Source organism: Myotis myotis, unplaced genomic scaffold (assembly GCF_014108235.1).
Source record: "Myotis myotis isolate mMyoMyo1 unplaced genomic scaffold, mMyoMyo1.p scaffold_m19_p_1, whole genome shotgun sequence".
Taxonomy (NCBI): domain Eukaryota; kingdom Metazoa; phylum Chordata; class Mammalia; order Chiroptera; family Vespertilionidae; genus Myotis; species Myotis myotis.
Window position 1 is genome coordinate 163,068,760 of NW_023416313.1, and position 23,298 is coordinate 163,092,057.

A 23,298-nucleotide genomic window follows, 5' to 3' on the forward strand; every position below is an offset into this window, starting at 1 on the left:
TTGGAGAAGGTGGACTGGGCACAAGGGGTGTGGGATAGGGGCCGAGACACCCAGGAGCCCACAGGGAGGCAGAGTTGGCCTGGCCTGCTCCAGGACCTGTTACTCCTAGTCCTTCTCTGAGCTCTAGGTAGTGAGATGATAGCAAGGAGATAGATGAGCACATCACCTAACCTTTTTGGAGCTGTTTTTGCATCTACAAAATGACTGAATGCCCTCCAAGTCTACTTAAAGAGAGGGCAACCCTCTCTGAGGGAATTTCTGAAGCAGTGCCCAACTTCAAGTGATTCTTTCTATTGTCTCCACAGAATTCTTACATTTGTCAGATCTCATATCCTCCGCCCGATCCCTGATAAATTAACCACTGGATTAGAACATCCAAAATCTCATGATTCACATCACACTTTGGAACTGCAGATATAGGTTCTGGAGGTCTTCAGACTGTCCTCCCAAGGCAGCCATCGCCAGGGTGTGTGTTCAGCCCCTCGTAGAGTTTTTGTTCAGCCTGCCCAGGGGAGCAGGAGGGCAGGCCTGGAGTAGCTTGACAGCAGCCCTGCCTGGTGGCCCAAGGGTATAGCCGGGAGCTGGGCCCACAAGCCTCGGCGGTTTGCAGCAGGGGCGCATTGGGGGCCACCGGCTGGTGTGATCCCGCGCCCGGGTCCCGCAGTTAAGGGCACGGCCAGCAGAGGGCGCGCGCGGACGGCCCCCCTGCCGGCCTCGGCCGTGAGCAGCAGCGGGTGGCAGATCCGGACCGAGGCCTGCAGGCAGCAGGTCGCGGGGCGAACCCATCCTTCAGTGAATGGAGGAGGCGGCGGCAGGGCCCGCTTCCTCTGGAAAGGAAACGCAGTGGGCTGTGCCAGCTTTCCCAGCTCGCGGCGCGCGGCTTCCGCGTGGCAGGGCCACCCGCTCCTCCCGCCTGGCGCGCTGCCTCTTTGTCTCTCCGCGGCTCCCCTCCTCCAGACAAATGGCTGTAGGCAGGAAATTGGACGCGCTCCTGGAAGCCGGGCTCGTCGGCGCGGCGGGGAGGGGGCGCCACGAGGCCGGCCGGCTCCGGCCCCCGCCCCCCCTCACCCAGCCGGGGCGGGGGCAGTGGGGGATGTTTTGATATCTCATCAAAGGAAGGAACTTGATGCTTCCAAAGCGCTTTTCACAGCCGGCCTGTGACTGCTCCAGAGCTGATTTAAAATCGGATCTGTGCTCGCTTCGCCGCTCCCCACCCGTCAGCCCCGGGTGCGGCGCGGAAGGCGCAGACGCGGCAGTGCCTGGCAGCACTGGGTTTATTTATTGCCTCTGGCCGGGAGCCAGAACCGCCGGGGGACCGCACGAATTCCCTCCGTCCCCTCCGTCCCCTCCGTCCGGATCCCTTTCCCGCCTCTCCCGCCCCAATGCCACCTCCACCCCAGGGGTCTGCCGATCGTTTGGGGGCGGAGGGGGAGAGGTCAGGGTGCCCTGCGGGACTGCATCCTGCTCCGCCTCGTACTGACCCGGGGGGAGAGGCGGAGGGGAAGTAGGTTGCCACCTCTGCCCCAGAGGCGGAAAGGGCCTGCAGCTGCGGATCTTAAACTCTTCGGGGAGACTCTGGGTTTGGAAGCCCCCTTCCTCCAGGGGCTGCCCTTTCTCCCCAGGGGTTCTTCTCTCCTCAGCTCCAGACCTCCGCTTCCTCCAAGGCCCCATAGCCTTTACTCTTTCGAATAAATTAAGGAATCTCCAGTTTCCACTCCATCCCAGGGAGAGGGGAAGAAAGGCTTGGGGGGAGATCACGGCCCTGGGAAGGACCACAGCCCGCAGCCAGGGGACGGGCACAGGACTGGGTCCAGATCTGTCGCAGTGCCCAAGCCTCACACCTACAGAGTCCGGATGGCCACGGGGTAGAGCAGGGACATGTGCTCAGCCCCCTTAATGGGCAGCTTGCGGCTGGCGTAGTGGTGCACGATCTCCGGGACGCTGCTGAAGGGCGGGCTGTTCTGGCCCAGCACATACTTGTGTTCCTTGGTCCGAGACAGCTTCATATGCATGAAGCCCTGACTGCTCCTGGGAAGAGGAGAGGAGACCCTGGTGAGTGGGGGCCCCTTCCAGTCCCCTCCCTCCCCCAACCCTGCAGCCAATGTCTTGTTCCAAACCAGCAGAGAGTGGAGGTGGCTGTGGAAGATGGAGGTCAGTCCAGAAAGCAGGGAGGGGGCGGAGGGGATTTTGTGAGTAGGTAGCAGTAGGTATTGGCTTTGTGGTGAGGGCACAGGGTGTGCCAAGAATGTGCTTGTAGTGAGTGTACAGGGTGTGTACAGGTGGAAACTGGAGGGACCAACACCCCTCGCCCCCACCCCAAACCCTGGTATCCAGGCACTCCTGCCTTCCAGCCTATGTGGCCAGGACCAGTTTACCCATCCCCCTTTCTGAGCTGTGGGGAGGACACCAGTGAGGCTCTTGGTCACTCCCGTGGAGACACAGACACCCTTGGCAGGGCAGTAGTGGTGGGTGGATGTGACAACCAAGAGAATCTTGGTTCGGGCTCTCTCTTGCAGATACTAGGGGAGGAGGTGAGCTGCTCCCCAAATCTGGGGAGAGCCAGCCACCTTGTCCTAGGGACATCCCTTCACCCTCCTGCTAACTGGCCTTGAGCCAAGCACCCAGCCCATCCATCCAGCCCTTCAGCCTGGGCTGACGTCATGGGTGAGGCTACAGCTCCATGCCCTCCTCAGAGAGGACATGCTCCACTGCCTCTCCCATCTCCTGGCACAATCTAGGAAAGGAAGTCAGCAGTATTGCCTGGCCCTGACCACAAGACAAGGACCCTATCCCCTGCATTCTGTGCTCCCCCCATATCCTCTCTCCCCCCTTCCCCGTCCTCCCCATTCCCCCAGCTCTGGCAGTCTCCCAGATGTCTGGGCACCCTCAGCCTTAGGGTGGGGCCCCAGCAAGAACAACATTTGTCCAAACTACTACAGTCCAGGCCCCAGGTCTAAAACCCACTCACCGGCAAGTGGTCAGCACTGCTTAGGGGAGCCCTGCTGGTCAGAGCCTACCTGGGGACAAGGACAGGGCTCAGAAGCAGGTGTGGGAGGCAGGACTCATTGTGAGGCCCTTGCTCTTGAGAGGCGAAGCTGGAATACCTCCTCGCTTGCCTCCCCTGCCTGGGTTAAAAGAGGTCTCTGGACCCATTTCACTAGGCCCAGCAGTTAGAAAGCGGGGAGAGTGGGGTGACTGAAGAGAGTAAAGGGATGGGAGGAAAACATAGGCCCTTAACTCCATCCTTCCCTCCCCAGGGTACAGGGCCCCAAAGCCTGCTGGAAGCCCAGTTCTGGGTGTGTGTGTCAGGGCGTGGGGCCATCCTTCATCTGTTGGTCTGAGATAACTGCTGAGGCTGTTGGTGACCACACAGGCCCTGGGAAAGGAGCCAAGGGCCTCAGGAAAATGCACAGCCCCTGGGGACTGTAGAAAGGGGAGGCTGTGGGCAGCAGCGTGGACCCTGCCTTCCCTCACCCTCTCGCAGTTTGGGGATGGCTCCCTTCCCACAGTCCACTTGGGAACATCACCTCTCCTAACACCTGTGCATTATATCTTCTCTTTGGGGGACAGATCTGGGCAAGCAGGGCAACAAGTAGCCAGAGACCAGAGTTGGAAGCTGAGAGCTCAGCCTCCATCTAGATAAATGACCTCCTGGGACAAAGTCCTAAGGGTCCATTAGGACACAGCAGAACCCGTGCCAGACCCTCCGGGGGCCGGGGAGGGACTAGCTGGGAAGCAGAGCCAGGGCTGGCTTGACTTGTGGAGGAAGCTGTTTAATTACCAATGAAAGCCCTTCCATTACAGAGAGAAGAGAAACCATAATTGTGTTTCAGAAAAGCCATTTATATGTGAACGAGGCTCTGGCAGACAGTTGCTGGCGGGGCCAGATCAGCCAGGGCTGGAGCCAGGCGTCCAGACGTGCCTCCCCCTTTACACCCCAGACTAAGGCAGGGCTGTGTTCTGCCGTGCTCTGCTAGGGAGCCAGACCCCTGCAGTCTCCACTTGCCTTAGACTGTTCCAGACTTGAGGGGTGGAGCTGTGCAATGGAGGAACTGTGTAGTTATTAGAGTCAGACTGAGCTGGATTCAAATCCTGCTCTTGGCCCTAACCAGTCTGGCTCAGTGGATAGAGCATTGGCCTGTGGATTGAAGGGTCCCCAGTTTGATTCCTGGGTTGCGGGCTCGATCCCCAGTAGGGGGGCGTACAGGAGGCAGCCAATCAATGATTCTCTCTCATCATTGATGTTTCTATCTCGGTCTCCCTCTCCCTCACTCTCTCACATCAGTAAAAATATATTTTTAAAAAATTCTGCTCTTAGAACTTTATTAGCTGATGGCCTTGAGCAAGTCATACCTCTTTGAATCTATTTTTGTTTATAAAAAGAAATTGGTTTTGCAGGATGCTAGTTGGTTTAAGAGATGGTGTATACGCTGCTATTTGGCATATAGTATATGCTCTATGAATCTTAACTACAATTTTTAAAGGAATACACATTCCGGAAGTTATGTAAATCACATTTTTGACAAATTTTTCCCAAATGCTCCTTTGATGTTATGATAATTTGCAGACTCCCAGAGTATGAGAGCGGGAAGAAACCTAAGAAGTAACCATTCTCCATTTTGCAGATGGAGAAACCAAGGCCCAGAGGGGTTAAGGTTGCCTTGGGTCACATAGCTAATTTTATTAAACCCGAGAATAAAACTCAGGTTATGACTATAGTCTGGCTTTTATTTTCTTCATTATCTTTTAGTGAAGTTGAATAATTATCTTCAAATGTATCTTTTTAGTAGTCCCAAATTTCCATATATTGGATTTGTTTGAAGTGCGGGTATATCTATATTCTATTGCACCCAGAAAATGTGGTAGAAGGTGATATAGATGCTCCAGTAGTGGCGGGGGAAGGGGGGTGAATGGACACACCGCTCTGACAGGCAGTCCTGTGGAGTACAGGCTCTACCAGGGGGCACTCCTGTGCCAAGGAGAGGACTTGCCATCCCACCAGGAGAGCCTGGGAAGCCAATCCTGGCCTGTGTATCTGCTCCCAGGGAGGAGGGCTGATGGGAAGGGAGGGCCAACCTCCCTGGCCTCTTCCAGGATCTTTAAAGCTCAGTTGTCAGCCACCAGCAACCAGACCTCCTGTCTGCTTCTTCAGAGTAAGAATAGCTTTGTGTCCACAGCCCTGTCCTCCTCCCAGGACCCAGCCTCCATCTCACCCTGTAGATCCTTTCAGGCAAAGTTCCTATCTCCTTGCCTGTGCTATTAGAACATATCCGACTTCCATTAATGATGATGATGGTGACATTTATTGGGCACTTAGCACCACGGCAAGTACTTCACATACATTTAATCATTCCCTATAAAGTAGATATTATTCCCTCACTTTGTAAGTTAAGGAAACTGAGGCCCAGAGAGATTAAGGGGACCAAAGGCCACACAGCTAGTAAGGGACAGAACCCTTCTGAACTGGACAACAGCTTAACTATTTCCCCCGAGAAACTATGAGCTCCTTGAGAGCAGGGGCTGAGCTCAGACCTTTAGAGTGTGGCCCAGAGTCGGCAAAGGTTCATGGGGGATGGGGTTCTCCCCAGCTTGGCTGGGCCTGAGAATATTAGGGTCTCCTCCTGTGCTGGCGGTTGTCCTCCCAATGATTATCCTTGGTGCCACCCTCACAGGCTAATCCTGTCTAAAACTGCCAGCCAGCCAGCCCCACTCACTTGAGGGACAGGGAGAAGTCATTCTTGCTGGTCTCACTGTTGCGCACCAGGTAGCTGGCCTCTTTGCACAGCCGGAGCAGGTTCTCGGCATCTGTTCGACTGATGGCCCCATGGTACCAGCTGCGGATGAGAGAGAGGAAGGGGAGCATCTCTGCTGGGTCCCTCGCTGACCGGGCCCACCCATTCGGGGTGTCCCCTCAGGCAAGTGCTAGGAAGGGAAAGGAGAGGGGCGAGTCCCCAGCTGGACACAGACACTCACACCTGGTTTTCCAGAGGCAGTGCTGGGTCTGTCCACTCCCCCAGGGGGCTGCTGGGCTCCATGCTTAGGGGTTTGGCTGACTTGGGGTTCCCTGCAGAGAGTCGGGGAGGTAGACGCCCCTTCTCCTCCAGGCCGGGTGACAGGCAGCTCTTCTCAGATCCTTCAAACTGGGCTGTGGGGAACATACCAGTCACAGCCACTGAGGACCCTGGAAGTAGAGCCCTATAGAATAGCCAGTACCCCACCCCCATTTCCTGGACATGCTCATGGGCCTGACTGGCTCTAGGGATGGAATTCTGGGTCCATCCCCCAGGAGGGGCAGGGGTGGAGGTGAAGGTGGGGCTCAGCCCTCCGGTGCCACACAGGGCCTCCCAGTCCCCACCCGGTGGGAGAAGAGGGGAGAGGAGCAACAAGAGGAACCACTTAAGCTTCTCCCTGGGGAGCTGCTGACTGCCTTCCCCTATTCCATCCTCCTCGGGGTGGCTTCAGTGCTGATAATATTGTTTCTTTCTCCTCCTCAGAGTTCATTACCGTTCTCCAAATCACCCTGCCAAGCCATTCTGTAGAAATGACTTATCGATCTGAGGACAATTATCTGATTCCCCTTGGTGCCATCCTGACAGGCTAATCCTGCCCAAAGCCGCCAGCCGGTCCGCCCCTCCCCCGCTCCCAAGGTCGCTGCCCACAGACTCCCCTCCCCACCCCGACAGAAACCCAGTAGAGGGGGCTCTGCCCTCCCAGACCAGGGCAGACCTGACTGCTGAGCCTGCACAGGGGCAGCTGAAGCCAGCAGACCACATGGACAGAGGCACACATGCACAGGTGACATCCTGTATTGACAAAATACCCACTCACACTCGGGCACACATGTACCAACAGTGCTCAGGCCTCTGTGCACGTGCAGAGATGCACCGCCTCCCACTCCCCTCAACTGCCCATTCTGGGTAAAACTGAACGTAGATGAGGTGTTCGGTGCCTTCTTTCTCCCCATTTGGACTATTTTTCTCTCCTTGTAGCACTTTCAAGCCCTTATTATCTTTCAGACACCAAATGCAAGGAGCAGACCCTTTCCTTTATCTGAGGAGCTAGCTACACACTTGCTGTGCAAGCTAGTCTCCCCCATCTCAGGAGTTGTTTGCATTGCTGAAGTCGGGCCAGGCAAAGCGCAACCCAAAGAAGTGGATTTAGAAGAGTGGGTTTCCAGGGGATTTCCCTTGGGAGACACCTTCCCCACGTTTGGGGAGGGAGCGGGAGGTGTGTACTTTCTCCCTTCCTTCTTCCGCAGAAGAGAGGGGTTGCTCCTGGGTCCTTCAAACCATGCCCCACCTCGTGGCTCCTCCAACCCAAGCCCCCAGGGCCCGAGGGATGAGAGGACACGTCACCCTGGCCAGAAGCCCCGACAGGACCCACCGCTGCCATCCTCCAGGCTGGGCTCGGGGAGGGGTGAGGCTGGACCGGAGATGTCCCTGTCCCCGTCGGGCAGGGAGGGGCTGCTGTCCAGCTGTCCCACCGGTGGAGGCCAAGGTAGGTCTTTGATGACCTTAATGTCAACTGGAACCAGTAGCACAGCAGGGAGGAGAGAGACAGGCAGGGACAGGGACAGGGACAGAGACAGAGAGAGGCAGAGGTTGAGATACCAAAACCCAGAGCCAGGACACAGGACAGCCTAGAGAGGAGGAGGGTCAGAGTGGAGGCAGGGGCGGCTTCTGAATGGGGAGCAGGACTCTCAGAGGGCCGGGTGGAGCCATACTGACCACCCTGGGCTGGCAGGGTCAAAGGTCGGAGGTTCAGGTGGCAAAAGCAGGGTCTTGCTGTCAGCCCTGCGGATCCCCTTCATTTGACCTCACAAGCTTCCGGGAACCAGAGGGGCCAGGAAAGGAGGAAAAGAGGGATAAGGAGCTGCCCACATCTCCTAGCACCACCCCCAGGTTCCCTCAGCCTCCTCCATCCCTCCTTTCCCCACCGCCTCGCTGAGACAGCCCCACCCAGGTTGTCAGGGATACTCAGATGTGGGGGCAGATGTTTTAGTGAAACTTGCCCCCCACACCCTAAATCCCAAGCCCTGACAATGAGAAGAGTGATGCCACGGGCGGCGCCAGGACTGCTAACAAGGTTTCCTAATGACGAGCATAGATTTTCCCATTAAGCAAGCCAAACAGTATTGATTCTCCAAGGAGACTTCTGGAGATAAGCGGCCCATCCTCAGTGGTGCGCGCTTTACAGGAAACAAATGAGACACCTTGTGGTTTCTCAGTCTGGCTGCCAGGGTGGGCCTCCCCACAGAGCAAAGACCTGGGTCCAGCTCCAAGATGAGCCTCTTGCCCAAGGAGGAGTAAGAGGGACATGGGAACGAAAAGGGAGTCTAATGGCATTTAAGTCCTCTATGTCCTCACTGAATCAAGGATCCAGGAGTTAAAGCTCTTGTGCCCCCTACCCCCAACTCAAACCACCCACACACACCTCTCCATGTCAGACTCCAGGCCTGGGATGGCCACTGGGGTGCTCGGTACGGAGGAAGCCTACCCTCACTCAGTGACGGGGATTTCTCAGAAACCCCTCGGGGGGTAGGCACCCCTGGTCCGCATGGCCTACCACTGGGGTGCTCGGTACAGAGGAAGCCTACCCTCACTCAGTGACGGGGATTTCTCAGAAACCCCTCGGGGGTAGGCACCCCTGGTCCGCGTGGCCTACCACTGGGGTGCTCGGTACAGAGGAAGCCTACCCTCACTCAGTGACGGGGATTTCTCAGAAACCCCTCGGGGGTAGGCACCCCTGGTCCGCGTGGCCTACCACTGGGGTGCTCGGTACAGAGGAAACCTACCCTCACTCGTTGACAGGGATTTCTCAGAAACCCCTCGGGGGGTAGGCACCCCTGGTCCGCGTGGCCTACCACTGGGAGACACAGCCGCTCACTCAGGGTTGGTTTCTCTAACGGTTACAGAGGCAGCTGTTTGCATTGTTTGGAGGGTTAATGCCCTCTTTGGTTAAGTATTTAACATATGCCACAAGTTTTATAATTTTGTTTGGAACTTCTTTATTTTTAAATATACCCAGTCCCCCAAAAGGTGGAAGTGGCCCCAGCCTCTGGGCGTCGGAGGTGGTGATGCAGGGAGACGCCTTCATCCTCTTGTGCCCACACCCTGACTCTGCACACAGCGCCTTGTCCACCTGCCAACTCACAGCTCCATGGTAGAGACTCAACTACACTTCCCTCCTGGGCCTCCCCTCCCAGGGTGCCTCTCCTTCACTCCCCTGAGCCCAAAAAGCTGCCCAGAGGCCCCAGCGGACCTGCCCTCTCTGCCCAGGACTCACCAGCAAAAGCTTTAGAAATCCGCTCCTTCTTCCACTCCCAGGGCTGGTCATACTCCTCGGGCGGCCTCTCATCATCCTCAGGCAGGCGGGACTCCCGGGGCCAAGGGGCCCCCTCACCTTCAGGGGTGGCCCCCTCCTCTTCTGGCTCATAGGGTGTGTCATACAGAGGCAGGGGCTGAGTGGCCGTCTCCTTGGAGCCCCGGATCTCTACCAGGGCAAGCAGGAGGGAGGCGTGAGAGCCTGGCTGCCTGGCTCAGCCCCCAGCAGTGTTCCCAGCAACCAGGCAGGCTTCCTTCACAGATGCCGGTGGCTCTGGGGCACACATACAGGGTCCCTCTCCCTCAAAATACCTCTGGGGTTCCAAAAGCATGGGACCCAACAGAGGCAGGGGCAGCGGCACCCGAATGAAAGACAGAAAAAGGATCCTGCGATGGCCAGCAAGGGCTGGGGAGCTGAGGCTTACACATTTAGGAAACCAAGTCAGGGTCCTCTCCTAGTCCATCTCCTTGCTACCCAACTCCATTTTTTCCTTGTGTCCCAAGTGATACCATTCACAATATGACAATCCTTTGTTGCCATATTGGGATGGTCAGACACTGCTGACCACCCCATCCTTGAATCTGTCCCCTTCATGGACTGTCCTCCCATTTGGTCTCTTTTACTGGATCCTCTCTTGGTCTCTGTTTCGCAAGGCCAAGTCTCATTCATTTCTCCCAGGCCTCATCCTTGCACTACTTGTCCAGTCGAACCCTTTGCATCTATGTTTCTAGTTGCCATAAAGATGTTTCAGTTCGATGTTTCAAACTCCCCACTCTCCCCGAATGTTCTTCTAGTCTCTTCTGTGATTTTCTTTTTGAGATCTCTGACCCCAGTGGAACTGATAAAAGCTATGGAGCTCCCCCTATGTGCAGATTTTCTCATCAATCCCAGGGCACTCATGGGCCTCCTAGGGCAGCGGTCGCCAACCAGTGGTCTGCGGACCACTGGTGGTCCATGAGGTCCAAAGGTTGGCGACTGCTGTCCTAGGGGGCCACACCCCTCTGATCTAAATATGGTAGCCACCCTCCCACTGTCTCCATTTCTGTCTACTATACTGCTCTCCTTGGTCCTGGCCCTCCTTCACTGTCTGAGTCCCATCTGTCATTGCCATTGCCTGATGAGTCTCACCCTCATCTCTCCACATCTAGATTACTACTAGGGCGAACCTCCATTCTTCAGGCTTTTGTCTCATTGGCTCCATGGAATAACACTCCTGACTGCCCTCTGCCCGTCTCCCACCTCTTCCAAGGAGGGCGAGCAGTTTATCTGATCTGCTTTCTTACACAGAGAGAACATTCTGGTTCTTTTTCCTCCTGCCCTAAAGGGGCAAGGGCCTAAAGTCATGCTACGTTGCCCAAGCCTGAGTGGGCAAGTTTAATTCTGTGGGGAAGTCTTAAGAAGCCCATTGTAGTGACATAGCTAAGTAATGTTCTCCAATCACTTTTATCAGTAAGAAAACTGACATTGTTATCTCCATTTTCTGTTTCCTTGATCTTATTTCTCAATTATTTCCAAGCTCCAGAGGGGAAGAAAAGGGTGTTAATTATTGGTTCTGTAAAGCCTCAGTAATTTCCACAACAGCCTGCTAACTCATCTTTCTGATTGATGCCCAGTTCTTCTAGTCTGTTCTGTACACCAAAGCCTCTGTAATCCTCTTAAAATGCCTTATTTGTCCTGTTGCTTTCTTGCTCAAGAATCCATAATGGCTCCCCTTCCCCTTTTGGAGCAAGTCCAAATGCCTCATTCCAGCCTTTAAGGCCTATCAATGCCCCTCTTGGCCTCTCTCATCTTGCCTCTCCTGTGAACATATCTTCCTTTCATCCTGCCTTGGGACCTTGGCTTAGACTGACTCACCCCTGTCCTCCTGTCTGCTTGCCCCGATTTGGTCTTTCCCTGGGCCCTTTATTGGTCTCTGCTCCCCAGAGCCAGGCTCATCCATTTCTTCCTGCCCTCACTCCTTCAACTACTTGCCCAGCATCATGGGCATTGCATCTGCATTTATATAGTCATGCGTTTCCAATTGTCATAACATCGTTTCAAACTTACCACCTTCTCTAAAGCTAGTGATTCTCTTTTAGGGACTAGTGACCCCCCCAGCCCACACCACTATCTTGCCCTTCCTCACTACCCCAAATGCTTCCATCTGTCTGACCTTTGCTTGTGTGGCTTCTCTACCACCTCAGGTCTCAGGTACCACAAATCACAGCTCCTTCTCCAAAGTGACTATCTTGAAAGTAGTGGTCACCTTCCCTGAGGACCCAGCAAAGGCATTCTCCATATTTTCTAGAGACCAAGGAATCAGTTCTTAAGATGTGTGGGTGGCAAAGCTTGTTTTGCAGATACCCAAGCCTCAGGGAACAACTTCCCGCAACACTCTCCCTTACTCTATCACTCACCGGCCATCATCTTTTGGGCCTCATAGGGCTCCATGTAGCCATCGTTTTCCGGGACCTTCTCTGGGGCTCCTGAAGCCCCTACTAGGCCGTCACCAGTCTCCTGGACATCAAACGGGTCCGCATAGTCTTCTAGGATTGCCAACTGTGGGAAGAGAGCAGGCGTCAGACATCTGAGAGACAGCTCTGCTCCCCAGATGCTCTATCCACAGGAGCAAGAGTCCTGGACAGGCTGCCTTAGACCTGGAGCCCCAGGCTCTGAACTTAGATGGGGACAAGCCCTGGCTCTTCCTTGGCAGGGGTCTCCCACTAGGCTGCCCCCCAAAAATGGTACTTTCTTTTCTGTTAATTTTGTGCCTCTGGGCCAACTCCTAGGCTAAATAGCCAGGATGAGACTCTGGGCCTTAAAGCCTGCCTCAGTCAGGGTCCAGGCAGCCCAAGAGCTTACACCAGGTGGTTCCACAGAGGGAATTAATTCAGAGAACTGGTTGCAATGGAGTTCAAAGAGTGGACAGGGCACAGGAGGCAACTTGGAAATTAGCTTGGTCCATGCTTACCAGTGTGTTACCAGATGCTGAACAAATATTATTTGCTGACCATCAAGAACAGAAAGACTGAGTATTCTATGCCACAGTTCTGCTGGTTTAGCTGCAGGACATCCATCATAATCACCATGTGGGTATCATTATCCCGTTTTAAGGGAATGGAGGCTCATCGCAGGTAGGGAACAACATGCCCAAGACCATTCCAAGGAAGTGGAGGAACCAGGATTGGAACCTGCATCCTTTGTACAAAATCATGCTGCCAACCTGCCACCGGTGGGCACCTTGGCTGTCCCAGGAGAAAGACAACCTTAGAACAGCCATGAGGAAAGCCAGGATTGGGGCTCTGCTGAAATCCCCTGGGCTCGTGGAGAACAGGGCCAGGAAAGGCCTGGCCTTGGCCCTCCACATCCCATGCATTCTCCCACACGAGCAGCTCATGGCCCCCCCTCTGTCTCTGCTCCCAGTCAAGGCAGAGGGAACCACAAGCCGCACACCCTGCAGAGGAGCTCAAGGTGCTCAGGGTGGGGCACAACTGAGGACAATAGAGCCTTTCTCCAAGCTGGGCACAGGCTCCTGGGGGGCAGGGAGGGGAGGGCTGGCTGTGGCAGAGACAGAGCCCAGCCACCCAGCCCCTCAGGGAGCACTGCATTAATGAGAGGTGGCTTTGGGGCCAGCAGCATGGGGAGGGGCCACTCCTGCCTCTCCCCATTCTTGGTCTAGGCTTTGGTTCTGGGCCAAGATCCCACAGATCAGGACTGTGGGAGCCAGTTGAGCAGGGAAGCTGTAAGGGTGACCTCCCTGCCCTGGGTTAGCGGATGGGACCCTTAGTAAGGCAGAGATGGAAAAAGGAAGCTTCCCACCTCAGAGACCCCTTCTTCATGTTCCTTGGGCTGCTGCAAACCCCTCCAAAGGTCTCCAAAGCATGTCCCAAAGGCTCCTGCCATCTCACCCTTCAGCTCTTCAGCTCCCACCTTATTCCATTTTGTCCTAGTCAAGCCGCCCAGCCCCTTTCTGCCCTCAGATCTCTGCCTGCTTCCAAGAATTCTATCATCTCAGATCTTCCTAACCCACCACCAGATCAGCCACTAGCCTGGAGCCCTTTGTCATTTTTGTCTCTCCGGCTCCAGTAAGTACCCAGCTCACAGTAGGCACTGGAGTAATGTTTCTATTAGAAAAATGTTTCTATTAGATCACCTCCTACCTCCCTCAGAGCCCACCACACCTCATCCTCCTTCCTCCAAGAAGTAAAGAAAATAAATCCACTCACCCCTCCTCCCCCAAACTGCTTCCTCCCAGGCCAGCTGGCACCCCCCCAAGTGGCCCCACCCACTTGACCAAGGGGGCTCTGGAGCCAGCCTGTTGGGTACCCAGCCCAGTTGGCACCCAGACTCACAACTCACACATGGCAGCAACTCAACAGTAACTGAATCAACGGACAGGCTATCCTTAAACCTTGAATGGCTCTCCAGTGGCTACAATAGAAAGTCCATAGTTAAAGAGATTTTAAGATTCCACTTTCCTCTTTGGTTTCTCTTTACCCATCTCAGATCACATTGTTACCTAAAAGCTCAATGCTCTTTTTCTCACCTCAAAAGCTTTCCCTAAGCCTGAATCAGATTCTTTTCTTCCTTCAGAAAGCCTTTCCATTCTCCCCCCAGGGCAGGTTAGTGCCTCTGAGCTGGGCTGTCATCATGTGTGTAATGAATACTTGCTTTATTATCTGTCTTCCTGCAGACTGTGAGCTTCCTGAGGGCAAGAATGTTTACTGTTAAATTCCTAGTGCCCAAAAGTGCTCAGTAAATCTTTGTTAAATCAGTTCACATAAAACAGGAAGAATGGACAAAGGAAGCGCATTCTCTTGTTCATTCAGAAGAGGGAGGAAGCATGAATCCGGGTGGGGTGGAGGACCAGGTAGGGGATTGAGGCCCTGGAAGCTGCTCAGTGAGCAGAAGCACCCAGAACCACGCACCGGTGGCCCGCAACTCCACAGAGCCCCCCAGCCCTTCCCTCGCCAAGCTGGGTCACAGCTGCACTCAGCACCCTTCCCACTGGAGTCCTGGGCCGGTGCCTAGAGCCACGACCCCTCCTAGGCTGCGTGGGCCTCCCTAGCGCCAGCCCTTGGTGCCCGTGGGCGCCCAGGTGGCAGCTTTGTGGGCAGTTCAATGGCTCCTCTGTTCCACTCCTGGCTCCACACCCTGCTCCAGGAAGCCCCAACCCCCCTGCCCTGGGCTGGGGTGCCCAAGGAGCCACCCATGGGGTTGGGAGTCAGGAGCAACAGCAGAAATGCCTGCTGGGAAACCAGGCAGGACAGGCACTTGCCCAAGAACAGAGGACCCGTGTCATAGGCCAGGCCTGCTTCCTCAGGAGCTTCTGGGTTACACAAGGAGGCAAAACTGCTCAGTGGGGGAAGCTGCCCCTGTAGGCTTCTGACACCTTTGTCCTACCACTATTTATTTTGTGTATTTACCAGACTCTAATGTGCTCACTATTATACACCACGTCCACCACGGAGCCTGGCACACAGTGGGTGCTCAGTGCACATTACCGGGAGGCTCGACAGGCCTCCTTCTCCCTATACCCATAGACCAGCCGTGGGCAAACTACGGCCCACGGACTGGATCCGGCCCGTTTGAAATGAATAAAACTAAAAAAAAAAAAAAAAAAGACCGTACCCTTTTATGTAATGATGTTTACTTTGAATTTATATTAGTTCACACAAACACTCCATCCATGCTTTTGTTCCGGCCCTCCGGTCCAGTTTAAGAACCCATTGTGGCCCTCGAGTCAAAAAGTTTGCCCACCCCTACCATAGACTCTCAGATCCCCATTTATCTGAACTCTGACCAACCATTAGCAGCTGTAGGAGCAGGCTGTCAAGAGACTCGACTTTAGAATGGGGATCAAAGCCCCTGACTCAGGAGCAGAAGAGAGAAACTAGCAGGGAAGACATCAAGGCCAGGGCTGATATTTGGGCAAGCCCTCTGGTAGTCACAATGCTGTTGAAATGCTGAATCAGAGGGCCCCTTTGTCCCCATACCGCCTGCCCACCAGATCCCCTCCTTTCTGTCATCCAGCAGGGTGCCTCCAGAAGGCAGCTCTTGTGCCTGTTCCAACTGGGCAGTGCCCCTCCCAGAGCAGCTGTCAGGTTTGGACTCTCCTTCCTGCCCAAGCCTCTCCTGAAGTGGCTGGAAGGCCCACCATCTGGTGGAACCTTCTACTCTGCAGCTGGGCCCTGCTATGAGTCTTTGACCTCTGCCCTCCATGGGGCTTGTGAGTCCAGGGAGACCAAGCGGACAAACATTACAGGCTTTGGCTCTGCAAGGTCCTCCAAATCTGCCACTGCCCCTTTCCTCTGTTTCTTTAATTTACACTTACTATCTGGAGGCTTCTGTATTTTTATCTGTAAAATGGGGCTGGTATTAGTACCTAACCCATAGGCTTGGGAAGAAGATGATGGATGAAATCGATGCCTTACAAGGTGTGTCTATGGCTCCCTAGAGATTAGGTGGCAAATGCTGTCCTTCATCATCCAGAAATTGGTGAACTCAGCCCAGAATGCACTCCTCATTCCTTCTCCGAGTCTCCTTCCCCTTGTTCACTAGCAAATGTCTAGTGAGCACCTCTGCTCTGCGGGGCTCCTCTCCATAAGTGCAGGGGTCCCCTGGCACGGTGCTAGCAGCCAATCCGGAGTCGGGCTGCCTGGCTGTCAACCTGGGCTCTCCTGCTTACTAGCTATGAAACCACGCAAGTGTGACCCAGCATTCCTGTGCGGCAGTCTCCCTGTTTATAACCCGGGGATAACAACTGAATGTCCTCAATGGATTGTGGTAAGGCTCACTGGCCCAATCCATGTCAGCCGCTTCAAAATGGTACCAGGCCCGAGTAAGTGCTCAGTAAATGTCCGCCATTATATCATTAAAGATGAAGAGACCCAATTCCTTGGTCCTCAAGAAGCTCACAGTGACAGACACAGAATAAACTCCAAAAGATTGAAGCATCTTGAGGTGCTGTGAAGCCCCATGTCTGGGACCCAGGCTCTAGAGCAGCAGTTCTCAACCTGTGGGTCGCGACCCCGGAAAATACATCCTGCATATCAGATATTTACATTACGATTCATAACAGTAGCAAAATTACAGTTATGAAGTAGCAACGAAAATAATTTTATGGTTGGGGGTCACCACAACATGAGGAACTGTATTAAAGGGTCACAGCATTAGGAAGGTTGAGAACCACTGCTCTAGAGGCACCACAGGTTCACTGCTGTCATATAATATCACACTGGTTCTATGGTGAGGGCAACTGGAGTAGGCAGCAGGTCCCCCTCCAAGCCCAGGGCCCAGTCAGCTGCTCCCATTCCCATTCATGGTATACAGCAGTGGTTCTCAACCTGTGGGTTGCGACCCCTTTGGGGGTCGAAAGACCCTTTCACAGGGGTCGCCTAAGACCATCGGAAAACACATATATAATTACATATTATTTTTGTGATTAATCACTATGCTTTAATTATGTTCAATTTTTGTAACAATGAAATTGGGGGTCACCACAACATGAGGAACTGTATTAAAGGGTCGTGGCATTAGAAAGGTTGAGAACCACTGGTCTACAGGGTCCCAGCTGTTCCAGACTCCCAATGCACAGAGTGCCAGGGCTGAGGTGTCTCTGAGTCATCGCCCAAGCCAACAAGCCAAAGATGTCTTCTAGAGGGTCGGAGTGCCGCAATATGAGGAGGCGGCACTGGGTTGAGTGGACAGGCCTGCCATACAATCCCACAGGTCTCAGGCCTCAGCCCTCCCCAAAGCACCACCTGCAGCACAGACGACCAGTTCAGGCCACAGAGGGGTTAAGAGGTCTAGCCAGTCCACAAAGGTTCCTGATCTGGACCTCTCTCTTCTCCTCCCTCTACTTCCACAGGAGGCCATGTGCTAGGTAAACAGATCAGACCTCGGGGCTCTGTGGAAGGCATAACAAGGAAAATTAAAGCAAACAAGCAAACTCAAAAAAGTCAAGGACCAGGTCTCCTGGGTGGTGAGTCCCTTTCAGGGCCTAGGTATCATTTAATGATACATAAACACTCAATGAACAATGGGTAAGGGAGGGCCCCTACCCGCCCTCCTAACCCCAGGGCAGGCATGTCTTGTGTAATTTCAGACACCCAAATATCTCCTTCACTTTACTGTACTCTTCCTACCTGTCTGTTCATTCATTCTAAATTTGGGCCTGAGGATACCATCTATGAGGTACACCTATTTTTATTTACATTCTTAATATGTTGGGCCCTGTGAACCCCTGTGAGAATCTGAGAGCTGTGAGACTTTTCCCAGAAAAAAATGCTCATCTACTCAAATATCTGCACAATTTCTGGAGGCTCATGAACTCCAGAAACGCCCCCATAAGCTAAGAATAAGAGCTCTAGTTTCACTTCATACAGGATGCCTGTCTTATTGTTCCCATCACATTTCTCTCTCTCTCTCTCTCTCTCTCTCTCTCTCTCTCTCTCTCTCTCTCACACACACACACACACACACACACACACACACACGCATATCTTGGCATGATGGAGGCAAAGGACACACTGTGCGGATGGTCACAGACAGCTCAAAACTTCATCCAATCAGGGCCCCTTTCCCACCCCATCCCCCTTTCCTAGACCAGGTTTTTCCTGTTGAAGGTCTGAGAAAAGGGAGCAAAGCAAGGGCAAGCCTGGCTCTCTAACCCCTGTCAGAGCACGGCCTGGCGGCCAGAAAGGGTCCAACACACCAAGCGGGAGCTCTTTTTCAGCCAGATGGCGAGTCTCTGCCTTCCCATCCCATGCAAGGCTCGGCTCCTGCTGCTCCCATGCCTGTCCTGCCAGGCCTGCCCAGATGGCCACCCTGGTACCTTGCCAACTGCAGCAGTAGGTCTCAGGGTGGGCCAACAGCCAAAGCCCTGCCTGGGGAGAAAGCTAATGGTCCTGAGCCCCTTGGGCCTCCCAGGGTCCCATCTAAGTCCCCATTCTCTCCTACCCCATAGTCACTGAACTCATTTCCCCTCAATCTCTCTGGCTCATCACAGAGGCATTTCCACCCATTTCATCAAACCTCGCAAACCAGCCCCTTTCACAGGGTTCTGGCACCAGTCACTGGCCTCTCGGAGGAAACTGACCAGCCCAAGGTACATTCAGTGCCTACCTCACCTCAGCGAGTGACCCAAAAGCAACAAGCCAAGAGGATCTGCAGGGCTGAGAGGAGGGAGAACAGAGACTAGGGATAAAACAGCCACAGAATGGAAAAGCTGGCTCAGTAATGCCTCAAGAGCCACAGCCAGCTCACTGTTCAGGGGCAGAGTGAGTTCTGTAGGCATGTGCTGACACTTGGATTTAGGGTAAGGGGTTCAGGTACCTCGCCAGGGCTCTTCCTAAGGGAAGACTCTGGGGTCCCCAAAAAGGCTCCTAAAGGGGTGGAGCTGCTCTCTCGGAATGGTGGGAAGTCCCAGGTCAGCATCCCTGCCCCTGGGCCATCTTGGATGGCATCCTGGTTCCTTCTCATCACACCTGGTAAAGAAACCACCGATTGTGTGGTTCCCAGGATATCCTGCTGGATTTCATTCCTGTCCCTGCAGCTGACAAAGGAGTCAGACACCTCTTGGCCCCCAAGGGCTGAACAGCCCACAGATCACAGAGCTGACCCAGGGTGAGGCATGATGCCCTCAGTGAGAGGAGGCTGCAGGTCTCTGCATGGTTGTGTGGGCACAGCCCCTTCATTGTGGGGTCTTTGTGGCGAAATGTACAAGGAGGTCTCTGACCCTCAGGCCACCCCGGCAATGGACAGTCATCATTCGGGACGTATTCATGCACCCTTCTTTATGCCAAAATTGGTGTCCATCACTTGGAAGACACAGACTTGAGGAGAACATGGTCCTTGTTGTGGAGGAGCCCACAGCTTGGTGAGAAGGCTGTTAAAGCGTTCTAGGAGGAAGAGGGCCAGGAACAGCTCAGGCCCATGTGCGAATGGGTGTGGACAGGGAGGAGGAGACTATTGGTCAATCATAAAAACAAGCCCAGCTGGTGTGGCTCAGTGATTGAGCCTGAACCCATGAACCAGGAGGTCACGGTTCCATTCTTGGTCAGGGCTCTATCCCCAATAGGGGGCATGCAGGAGGCAGCCAATCAATTTTCCCTTACCATTGATGTTTCCATCTCTCTCTCCCTCTCTCTCTCTAAAATCAACAAAAGCATTTTTAAAAAATAGTAAAAACAAGGCCTAATGCTCTCCGTGCCTTACTGCACCACCATCACATCACCAATAGCCGGGACAATCGGGAAAAAGAGAAGACTAGGTCAGGACATGTGAAGAAAGCACAGCCTCCTTCTGCAGGCTAAGGATCCTAACTCAGGATGGGCAGCCGTGCCCCCTGGCAGGAACTAGGGGAAAAAATAATTCGCATTCCTGAGGCTTCTGCTCTGACCCTGACACATCTCTCTTGCCCAGGAAATCAGGCAGAACAGCGCTCTCTCAGCTGAAAGCCTCCACCCTGGAGCCAGTGGATTCGGACAGCAATTTGCTCTCCGATACAATAAAACTGTTCTCTGAGGAGGAGGAGGGGGAACAAGCCCCAGCGCTGAGCTCCCAGGGGAGAGTGAAGAGGGACAACAGAGCCAGAGCGGCCCAGACCGTCATAAAATTTAGGACTAGAGGGACCTGGGGATGGCTTTCCGCTGTCAAGGAGGGGTAAGTCAAACTGCGGTTGGGCGTGGGGTGGCTTCTCCACCAGGGCCTGCCGAGGCACAGCGGGTGTTCTCTGAACAGGGGGCGCCCAGCTCTCCTCTCCATCCCAAGCCTGCAGATCCATAAAAGGCTCTCGCCACCCTCAGAATGGACAGAGGGAGGGAGAGGCCAAGAGGAGAAGAAGAGTGGTCTCAGCTGGTCAGCCCCTTCTGGGCAACAGGTTCTGAGCACTGGCTGTCCCCGCACCTGGGGGGACAGGGGAAGGAGTGTAGGGTGGGCCTGCCCGAGCCTCAGTGGTCAGCATCCTCAGCGCAGAGCTGCGCACGGCCCGTCTGGCTTCCCGAGAACAACAGTCCACCCAGCTCCAGTCCGACTGGGTGAGGCAAAGGCCAGCTCTTGCTGTGTCCACAGGGAGAAACCCCAGCCGTCCCCTCCTTCCCGGGGCTCCAGCACCTGCAAGGATGCTCGGGCTACAGGAGGAGGAGACGGAGGAGTGGGGCTTTGTGCTGGTTCTCTCCTGGTGGGAGGGGTCAGAGATCAAAGGGCAGTGAGCTGCTGCTCCCCGTGGGCAGAAGGGCCAATAGGGGGGGTGAGGGGAACTCAAATCCCGTTAGAAAAAGCCCGGTCCGCTGGTTAGGTTCCTGGGGGCTGCGAGGAGGAGATCAGAGCCCCAGAGGGGGAGGGTCGCCGAGTCCTGGGGCGATAAGAGGGGACAGAGGCAGAGTTTGGGGCCCGCGCCCAGAGGAGTCGGTCGAGAACTGGAACAAAGGTGGGTGAAGGCTCCGGGCCCCCGGGGTCCGTCAGGAGCCGTGACACCGAGGGGCCGGCGGCCAGGCCACCTTTGTCCCTCTCCGAAGCCCGAGCCCACCGCCGCCTCTGCTCCCGGACCCCCCGCCCGCCCCGGCACTCACCCTGTCGCCGCCGGCCGCGGGTCCAGAGGTCCGCTCCTCGGGCGGGGGCGCTGGGGGACCCGGGGTCTCGACCCGAATCAGGCGGTGGGGGGGCGAGCCGTGGCGCGGGGGCGGCGTGGGGCCGGGGGCTACCGGGGCGGCCAGGGCAGCGGAGCCGGACGGCCCTCCGGAGTAGGGGTCCTCGAAGTCCCGCTCCCGCTGCAGCCGGTAGGCGGCCAGGATGTCCGGGGGGGGCGCGGGGGGCGCGGCCGGGGCGGGCACGGGCGGCCGGTAGTCCGGCTCCGGGGGCGCCGGCTTGCCCCCGCCGCCGCCGCCGCTCCCCCCGCGGAAGCCCAGGTGCTCCCGGAGCCACTTGGCCACGCCGCCGCTGCCGCCTCCTCCCGGGCCGGCCCCGGGCCCCCCGGCGCCCCGGCGCGAGCCCCCCGGGCCGCCCCCCGCGCCCCCCTGCGCCCGCGGCCCGGGGCCGGAGCCCGCGGGCGGAGCTCCGCTCAGCAGCATGGGGCCCGCCGACTGCGCTCCGAGCCGCGGCCGCGGGGGGCGGGGCGGGGGCGGGGCTCCGCGGCGGCGGGGGGCGGGGCTCGCCAGTAACAAGGAGGGGCGGGGTTCCGCTCCCGGCGGGGTCCACCTCCCGGGCCCCCCGCGGAGAGGGGCGCGGGCTGCGGGCGGTAGGGGACTCCCGGGGACTGGAGCGGGCGACCCCGGGGCAGGGGCGAGTCCCGGACGGAGGACGAGCCCTCCACGTGTGACCCGCTGCCGCTGTGGGGGCGCACCTGTCCCACCGGCTCTCCCTCCGCTGCTGCCAGCGAAGAGCCCTCGGGCACCTTTCGTCCCTCTCCCTCCCCTCCCCCAAGGCCCCCCAGTTGGGAAATCAGACCCGAGGAGGGGACGCTGGGGAGGGCGAGAAAGGGGGCTCTGCCTAAGATGTGTCTGTAACGACACCCTCCCTTGGGGAGCCCCACCTGCCTCCTCCCGCCCAGCTGCTCGCCTGGTTCAGACTCCAGCCCGGCAGACACAGCTCCCATCACAGACAACCAGCTTCCCAGAGGCGCCCACTCCTCCCGTGTCGTTTCCACACACGCCCTCCGCACACGCCAACGGCCCCCGCAGACATGCCTTTCATCCTCCCGAGCACCCGTCTCCAGCAGGCCCACCGAGCGCGCGCTCCCGCCGAAATCGCCTTAAGTCACATCCCGGGTTTCGTCGTCAATCAGATTAGTGATAGACGAGAAACAGACAAGTCAATAAATCAAGTCCAGAAACCGTTCCAATGTTGTCTGCCACATAGCTCTTACCCTGAGGCTGGGTTGCTGAAGCGATAGGCGTTTTTGTGTTAGAAGTAAAGCCAGTTTCTCCCCCAGAAAAGTACCCGCGAAGCAGACATCAACATTTGCTTTCGGCTCTGCTGGGAAGGTAGCAGCTTCACCTCACCATCACCCGGTGGACACGGCCTCAGCGCCTCCCTCACTCTTAGGTTCTTACCTGCCTTCTGAGGGAGCAAAGAGCCCAGGAAGGGGGCTCAAAGCTGGATGGCAAACCTGAGAATCCCCTAGGATCCCCAGGGAGGGCCTCAGGTCTCAAAATATTTGAGCTTCTGCTTTACTCATACTCTAGTTAGTGTTACAGGACCGTGCTTCTCACACTTTAATGTGACCATGAATCTCCCCGGGAACTTGTTCAACTTCAGTGTCTGATTCTGAGGTTGTGGCTGGATAGGACTCCAGACTGTAGCTCTGATAGACTCCCGCCAGGTGCTGCTGGTCCTCCCGCCACACTTTGATTAGCTAGGCTGTAGGAAATACTGAAATATCTGGCACCCTGTCTGGCTTCATGAACTACAGTTGGGAAAATGACATGTGCACCTTGTAAAAACAGACCTGAGCTGGGTAGGCTTTGGAGCAAAGGAGTGAAAGTTTATTCATGCCAAGCTAGGAGGTCAGCATGAGCTGAGCAAAGGCATTGAGGTAGGAACCAGAATGCCATAAAGAAGGGGAGGATTCATAGTAGGGAAGAGTAGGAAATAAAGTTAGATGAGGAGGGGTAAGAGTTTAAATGATAATAAAGGTAAGAGTTTAAATGATAATTAAAATGCTTAATGCCTTCTGTGCACCATGTTCTTTTTTTAAAAGTAAACAATTAGCATTCCTTTTAAAAAATATATTTTTATTGATTTCAGAGAGGAAGGGGCAGGAAGAGAGAGATAGAAACATCAGTGGTGAGAGAGAATCATTGATTGGCTGCTTCATACATGCCCCACACTGGGGATCAAGCCCACAACCCAAGCATGTGCCCTTGGCGGAAATCGAACCTGGATCCTTCAATCCACAGGCCTATGCTCTACTCACTGAGCCAAACTGGCTAGGGCTGCACCATCTTCTTAATTTTATTTTAAATTACCTGTTAATGCAATTTCCTTTCCCACCAA

At 55.4% G+C, this 23,298-nt stretch overlaps 1 protein-coding gene across 12 annotated transcripts; it reads right to left on the reverse strand.

Annotated features, from left to right (window-relative positions):
- Positions 1 to 366: 366 nt before the first annotated feature.
- Positions 367 to 21,392, reverse strand: SHF (Src homology 2 domain containing F). 12 transcript variants are annotated; one of them, XM_036300207.1, is made up of 8 exons: positions 13,850 to 13,957; positions 13,663 to 13,734; positions 11,721 to 11,862; positions 9,286 to 9,492; positions 7,384 to 7,524; positions 5,974 to 6,145; positions 5,715 to 5,834; positions 367 to 2,028 (listed from the first exon to the last, which is right to left on the reverse strand). In XM_036300207.1, the coding sequence occupies exons 1-8, from the start codon at positions 13,907 to 13,909 to the stop codon at positions 1,842 to 1,844; spliced, it is 1,101 nt and encodes a 366-aa protein (XP_036156100.1). In that variant the 5' UTR covers positions 13,910 to 13,957; the 3' UTR covers positions 367 to 1,841. The 12 variants fall into 12 exon arrangements, 9 of the variants coding, with proteins under 9 accessions (XP_036156100.1, XP_036156064.1, XP_036156075.1 ...); XM_036300171.1 differs by lacking the exons at positions 13,663 to 13,734; positions 13,850 to 13,957 and adding an exon at positions 20,877 to 21,392; XR_004966137.1 differs by lacking the exons at positions 367 to 2,028; positions 13,663 to 13,734; positions 13,850 to 13,957 and adding exons at positions 6,727 to 6,803; positions 20,877 to 21,392.
- Between the last annotated feature and the right edge of the window lie 1,906 nt (positions 21,393 to 23,298).